Below are 7,516 nucleotides of genomic sequence, written 5' to 3' on the forward strand. Positions count from 1 at the left end.
TTGGAATCACTAGAAAAGTGTTCAGAATGGAAAGATCTAGGATAGGATGCCAGGTACCTTCTTTTCTTGGAGCTAGGAAAAGCCTGGGATAAAAGCCCTGGTCTACCTGCTGAACAGGAACTGGTTCTATTGCTCCCAGATGAAACAAAGACAAAATCTGCTTTTCTTCTTCTGCCTTTTGGTTTGGAGGAACGTCTGGGAAACCCTTGGGAGCTGGAAAGGTGCAGTAAGAAAACTTGTGCCCTAGAGACACCATTCTGAGCACCCATTTGTAGTTTGTGATAGAGGCCCGGACATCTGAAAAAAGGGCCAACCTTCCCCCTAAAGGATTCCCAACACAAGCAAGAACAGGCAGAAGTTGTAAAAGGTAATTGAGAGTGCTTTGATTGAGATGCAGGTTTGGAGCTTCTCGCCTTAGAAGCGGAAGCCTGCCACCACCTAGACCCTTGAGTGGAGCTGTCTGCCCCCTAGAAGATTTGTAACCCCTAGTCCTGGAACAGTTCTGTCTGCTGGTATCAGGAAAGGTCCAACTCTTGGAAGGGTAATTCCTGCTAAAGTGAGGGGGTTGAACTTGCAGGAACTCTTTAAGAGTTTGCATGTACTTGGCCTTATCCTCCATCTTCTTAAGCACCTCCTCAGCTTTGCTGTCAAAAAGATTGTCTTTATGCAAAGATACATCCAAAAGCTTAGCCTTGACAGTTCTGGAAGAGGCTGTTCTCTGAGCCAAGCATGCCTTCTAATAATAGATCCAGTAGCCGTTGCCCTACTGGAGGCCTCAAGGATGTCAAAACCACAATGCAAAGAATGCTTATTGACCAGAGTGGCTGAATTCAACAAATCCTGCATGCCTCTACTCTCTGCCAAAAGAGGTACATTTGCAATCTTAGACTTAATAGCCTCCAAGGTATGCTGTTGGTACTTTAGCATATGAAAAAGACAATTAGTAGCCTAATGGCTAAGCTGGCAGAGGTATAAACATTCTTGCCCCACCTATCAAGCTTCTTAGATTCTCTGTCTGATGGAACCGGATTCCTGGTAAGAGTAGCCTTAACCCATTTAGAGCTCTGAGAAATAACCTCTGGATCCGCCAATAGGTTCCTGAAAAGAAATAAATGAGAATGAGGAACTCTGTAGTACCTGTTAGGTTTCCTGGGAGCAAGGGGAATCGAATTTGGAAATAAGGAATTTTCCAGAAAGACATCATCAACAACTTCCAACACAGGGGGAATAGCAAGAGGTTTATGCTGAGGTAAATCAAGAAACTCCCTAATCTGTTACTTAGACTGTGGATAATCCTGGCTTTCTCATTTAAAATGTTCCCAGAGAGTATTTAAAGTGTCACCAAAAGAGAAATCCTCTGGAGGAGAAGCCAAAGGAATGGACTCCTCTGCATCTGAATCCTCAAAGGGAGAAAAAGCCTGAGAAAATTCCTCTTCATCAGCAGAAATGCCGGAAGAAACAGATCCTGAACAGGACAAAACATCAAGAGAAACCTCCCTACTCCTTTTAGGAGGGTGAGGCTGAGAACCCCTGATAAGAGTAAACAAGTCATTAGCCATTTTAACCATCTGGGATTGAGGAGAACTAGAAGGAACTGGAGCCTGCCTTTTCACAGGCTTATGGATGGTGAGCTAGTAAACTCTCACGGGTCTTTCAGGACTATTCCAATAAGGGACTAACCTCTAACCTTTGGGATTGGCTCCTTGTTCTTCCTATCCTAGATTTTCCTCCAATCAGCTCCCCTAGACCCACCAACCACTGTCTGTAACTGCCTTTAAGTAACTGACCTGTTGAATGTTATGTATTAGAACCAGAACAATAGCCCATCTACCTACTTAATTGAATAAACTGCTTGAAACTTCAACAAGGTGTATTTCTCTCTGATAACCTCCCTGTAGGAGGAAAAGTCCCTCCTAGATCTGCTAGCTAAAGTGATTTTACCTGCACTAATCCTTTGTATTTTGTTTCTTGTTAGACCTGTCACTTGGTGGGTGATAGGTGTGATATCAGACTTCACACAAGTCCTCTGGATTATCTTTGTTTTTTTAATAATATCAACAGCTCTAAAGGTGGAAAAAAGCAAAGAATTCACTCATCTGACAATATTCCTAACAATTCACCATAAACTACACTGAGCCTTGGAGATCATATCTGGCGGAAACAAGCTGCAAATGAGATCTGAGGCTTTGTCACGATGGAAGGGCATTGTGGGTAGGGGAGAGGAGCCTGAGGTTTGAATTGAAAGGTCTAAATAGTGCCTGCTTCGAACGAGATGCATCCAACAGCTAAAATGGCTAGAAAAGACAACATAGGATCCTATAATAAGTACATACAACTATTAACGTGAATTTTCCCAGAACACATCTGTGGCAGCTAAAACTGGAACAGGGTCATACATGAATGGTTTAACAAGCATATACAAATTATTATTATGGTTTTAAATATTTCAATAAAAAATTGTATTAGGAACAGATTTTCAGAGAGCACTGATGGTGATTTGGTTCTGAAGCACAGTACAGAGGGAAAACATTTAGAACTAATTAGCAAAATTAAAATAGGCAAAGATCTCCAACATTTTCTGCACAATAACAAATATCAAGTCAGAACTGTGTCATCAGTGTTAACTGAATATGAAAGAATGCAAAGAACTAGAACCCCATTTTAAGAGAATTCAGTACATACTGTTCTTGGATGAGTTTAGTGTAAGCACCAACATTTAAAGCCATTCTGATCCAATCACATATTTTAGAACTTTCTCCAGGACAGTGTGGTAGCCCAAAGACACCTAGAAAACAAATACAAAAGAAACATGATGATGAAACAAAACACTGTGCCCACTCAGTCTGCCCATTTTCCTTACCTTCACCAAAATCTTTAAGTTACATATGGTCCTCTTTTCGTTATGTTACTTTTAAAATTTCCATGTCTTTTCCAATCAGCATTTTGTAAAATCCATTTAATGAAAAGTAAATATTTAAATTATGAAGACTATATACTCAACTAAATCATAATATTTAAACATCTGACTTCACTGGGGAAAGGGCAATAGGAACTTCAAATTAGAATAAGGGAATGGTAGTCATTCTGCTACAAAGCGGTCTTTAAACATCTCTGAAATATTAACTACTACACATTTTACAAATGACAAACTTGCCATTTCTTTGAATTAGAAATCCTCAAAGTTCTTAATCACCTGGGCTAGTAAGACTGTACATTCAATCCAATGCCAATGTGACATAGTTCAGAGATCTTATACATCAGTGTGTCTTAGCAAAGATCCAAAGTAAATCCAGATTTGTATAATGGTAGCTTTGGTTAAAGAGTTTAAGTTGAGTAGTAGATTTTCTAAAAATGATACTGCAATAAGAATGTCCTATGCTGAACTTGCAGTGGGTTAAATATTCTTCAGTCTTCCTCCATTCTTGTCTGGAAATCCAGCAAAAAGGGTTGAGGGTATGAGTTACCACCAAGCTTCAAACTGAAGCTCAAGGCTTGATTCTGTAAGTCACAGGACAGAAACAGTGCTTTCAGAATGCCCATGAAAAAGGGTATTTACAGTTAAATGAATGCAATTAAACAACTCATTGAATGTCGTTTTTCTTGCCATATCCAAGAAAGTTGTTAACCGCGTATAGTGATAATGGTAGAAAAGTGAACTAAAAAAGCACTGGTTGTTTGGACACAGTTAAGAGGGACCCTATAATTGTTAATATGTCTATCTGACCCTCCCCCATCCAAATGATTTATGCTATGAGAGATTTTAACTCAGTCCTTTGTATGTTACATAATTGTTCTTACAACCTTGAAATCCACCCACTACAGATAATGTAATGGAGCAGCTCAAAACATGATTTTTTTGGGGGGTGCAGGAGGAAAAACCCAACTGTATGCCCTCCTAACAACTGCACAATCAGGGAAGGCAGAAACTCCCCAAAACAGCACACTGTGATCTCGGGCAGGCATCCTATTTTGCTCCAACACCAGTGATTTCTGAGATAATGAGCCTCAAGAACATACAAGGTGGAACTTGCAAGATGGCTGCACACTGAGTAACAGCTTAATTCCAGCTCTCCCAGTATGAAAACTGGAACTCAGAGGAGATAGCCAGTGAATTTGTCTTTTTGGGGAAATTTCAGTTACTGGCTAGTAAGTACATTATCTCGATGGCAGCAAAGAATAAATTTACAAAAACTGAAAGAAAATCAACTACAAACGGTAAGAAAACGCTGGCTGGGAAGAATCCTGCAGCTGTTCAGCAGGAAAGCAGTTCTAGTTCAAGTTCCAGCTTTGCTGCAAGATATAACTTCCAGAAATCTAGAGGAAAAAATAAGTCAAATGTGCTCAAAGCTAATTAAAATAAACAAAACACTGAAGACTGTATTAACTCAAATAACAAAGGGATGGAAAAAATGGAAGAAGCTTTAAACAGAAATTCAGATGAAGTGATAAAACTGCAAAAATCAGAAAATTAAATGAAGAAAAATAAAAGACTGGTCAAGAAGAGAAAACTGTGATTTTCTGCTGTACCACAGAAACTGGAAGGGACAGACTGTACTAATTTTATGAAAGCACAAATAAGCAACTGGACTACTATTCCACAGCAGGAGTTTTTAATTGAAAGAACACTAGTGTATGCTCTGAACCTGGCCATGAGAAAGCAGCCAAGACTGCTAATCAATACTATCAACAGACAGAGCTGACTCTGACAAAAGGAGGACAAAGTACTAATAAGTTGGAGACAGTAGAGTGTTTCTGAAAAATACCAGGCAGAAGACGAGCAAATTTATTACAGCAAATCAGGGAATGTCAGGAGGCAGGTGACAGATTCAAGCTGTTGTATCCTTATCTTCAGAATATTTTAACTGGTGGGGCAAAGTCATTTTTTGATGTAGAACATGCTAAGGAGGAAATACAAGGTCTGTCCAACAAAAACTGAGTTTATCAGAAGAGGACCCTGCTTTTAATTCTTACGAAAATAAAGCTAACAGAGAGGCTATGCCAGTGAAGCATTTTCCACTGTCCCAAAGGAAAATGCTTAAGACAAAGAGAAAAGCACAGGGGTTGACTAGAACAATGTGTAAGTTGGAAAGGAACGATAGACTGGAGATAAGAAATGGACAAAAATGGGAAGAAAACCAGCAACTTGAAAATTAATGAATAAATGTGGGATTACAAAGCATTAATCACATTTGTGAAATGGCTGAATAAGAAAATCTAAAAATATTGGTCTTCAACTTTGTTAAATGTGTGGGAACTCCAAAGAATATGTCCAACTTTATGTCATTAATAGCTGGAAGCAAATTATGGAGGGAAAAGAGATAACTAAGCATGACATATACTGCAAGTTATATAGTAAAGCATTTTCAGTTATTTTTGTTTGCCAAAGAAAAGGGACACCTGTTTACTTTCCTCTTTCTTTCTTCTTGTTTAGTTTTAAGAAATGTAGGCACAAAAATGTAACAGGCTGTAATCTTGGGTTGTTGAAGGGAGGGACAAGTTGTAAAAATATGCAACCCATGATAAGTATACTGATATGCTTTTTTCTTACCTTTGCATAGGGAATGACTGGAAGAATGCCCTTGGCTTGATCTAATAAGTTTTAAGTGGAAGAAAATTAACTCCGAATGTCATGTAAAGTTTTCTTTTATCAAATAAATGTTCAGAGTGCAACATGAGAAGCTTGTCGCTGAAGGCAACTGTATATCTGGTTCTCATGTTTCTACAGAGACAAGCTGATAAGAGGGCAATAAAAACAGAATACTTGTTTTTTCAATTGTTAAAGATAATGTTTTCTGAAAGCATTCAAGTTGTTTTCTACATCTGGAAGAAAAATAAAGATGAGAAAAACAGACAACACTTAGTTTAAATAGAAGCACAGGCCGCACCATGCATCTTAGCAAGGATACCCTTAATTATAGGTCATAAAACCCATAAGTGTAGCCATCACTCTGGGACAACTGTTCCTGTTAGGAGAGTTAAACTTCATTATTTGAAGATGTACATTATGTGTTTTGTATTAAGGTTTTTTGTTTGTTTGAGGGTTTTCATTACCAGGTTCAAATAAATATGGCAAGAAACAATTGTATAAAAGATCAACCTGCCAAAGAGTGCAAGTATATAACACAAACGCTAAAACTAGACATTAAAAATATGTTATTCAAACCATGTGGGAATAATAACTTCTTATCATAGTGGCAATACTTTACATATAGTCTTTGAATGTGAATGGTCTCACAGGTATATGCAAAAAAGAAAGTAGTAAACTATATTAAGAAATGAAAAATGCAAATAGTTATGCTATATGACACATCTGGAAAGAAGTGAGAATGTGAACTTTATAAAGAAAGGATTTATATTATTTAATTTATAATACTTATATTAACTGCTAGAGGAGTGACAGAAAGTGAATCAAAAATAATAAAAATAAAAGCAATTAAAAAAAAAAAAAAAAAAAAAAAAAAAAAAATTAGTAGGAGGTAAAAAAAAAAATCAAACTAAAAAAAAACGAAAAAAAAAAAAACAAACGAAAAAAAAAAAAAAAAAAACAAAAATCAAAAGTTGCTTTCTTTTGGGCCAAACAACGTTAAACTGGTGAAGACATCACTTCCTGTTAGCTTAATAATAATAAAAAAGTGATATAATAAACACAAAAAAAAAACTTTTCTTAAAGAAAAATGGCATCCTAAGCCAACATAATATGTCAGAGACTATGTATCAGATAAAAAACATCTAATAACAAAATGAAACATAGTAGCGTGCAATGTTCAAACCTTCAAGATCATCAACATGCCATAAAAATATGTAAATACATAAATAATATAAACCACTTCTTTGTATAAAACCAATACATTGCTGTTCACAGAACCTTTGACTTCCTTTCCAAAAGACACAAGTATTCGTGCCCTAATAAATGCTTGAAATAAATGAAACAATGACGTATCCAAAAGAATAATAGTGTATGTAGTAATAAACGTTTTAAAGCTATCACATAAACTACTTGTTTTTCATCACTAATTCAAGTGTATGTATATATGTATGTTTCGTCCCCTATGTAAAGAAGCGATATAAAAAACATTGAACCACAAAATATAAACATAAAACTAATGGTGTGTGCTGTGAGTAATACATAGTGTATACAAATAACCAATTTAATATGTAGCGAAAAAAACAATTTAATATGTAGCAAAAAAACTAAGTATCGCTACAGTTGCCTGAATCATAACAACTGAATTGAACTGGCAACTTTTTGGTGTGTTTAATATTTGAAATTTAAAAATAAACTTTTGATGTTAATAAAAAATATATGTATATATGCATATGTATATAAAAATACTACAATCTATATAAATATAAAATTAATTAATAGATAATGTAGTTGTACTTAAAATTACATTACTATGAATATAATGAATACAATACATATATATAATGAATAAAATCTATGATATTGTTCAAAAATAAATAAAAAAATTGTTATGAGTTACAATTCAATTTATACCACAAGTAAAAGTATATA

At 35.9% G+C, this 7,516-nt stretch overlaps 1 protein-coding gene across 1 annotated transcript in view; it reads right to left on the reverse strand.

Annotated features, from left to right (window-relative positions):
* The window catches only part of PPT1 (palmitoyl-protein thioesterase 1), a 602,088-nt gene that overhangs the window by 456,350 nt on the left and 138,222 nt on the right, over nt 1-7,516 (reverse strand). Inside the window, exon 4 of the mRNA XM_044084806.1 lies at nt 2,683-2,785. Coding sequence (XP_043940741.1) covers nt 2,683-2,785 — 103 coding nt within the window. The remainder of the gene's footprint in view (nt 1-2,682; nt 2,786-7,516) is intronic.

This window comes from Protopterus annectens, chromosome 1.part1 (assembly GCF_019279795.1).
Source record: "Protopterus annectens isolate FY-2018-M chromosome 1.part1, PAN1.0, whole genome shotgun sequence".
Lineage (NCBI taxonomy): Eukaryota > Metazoa > Chordata > Ceratodontiformes > Protopteridae > Protopterus > Protopterus annectens.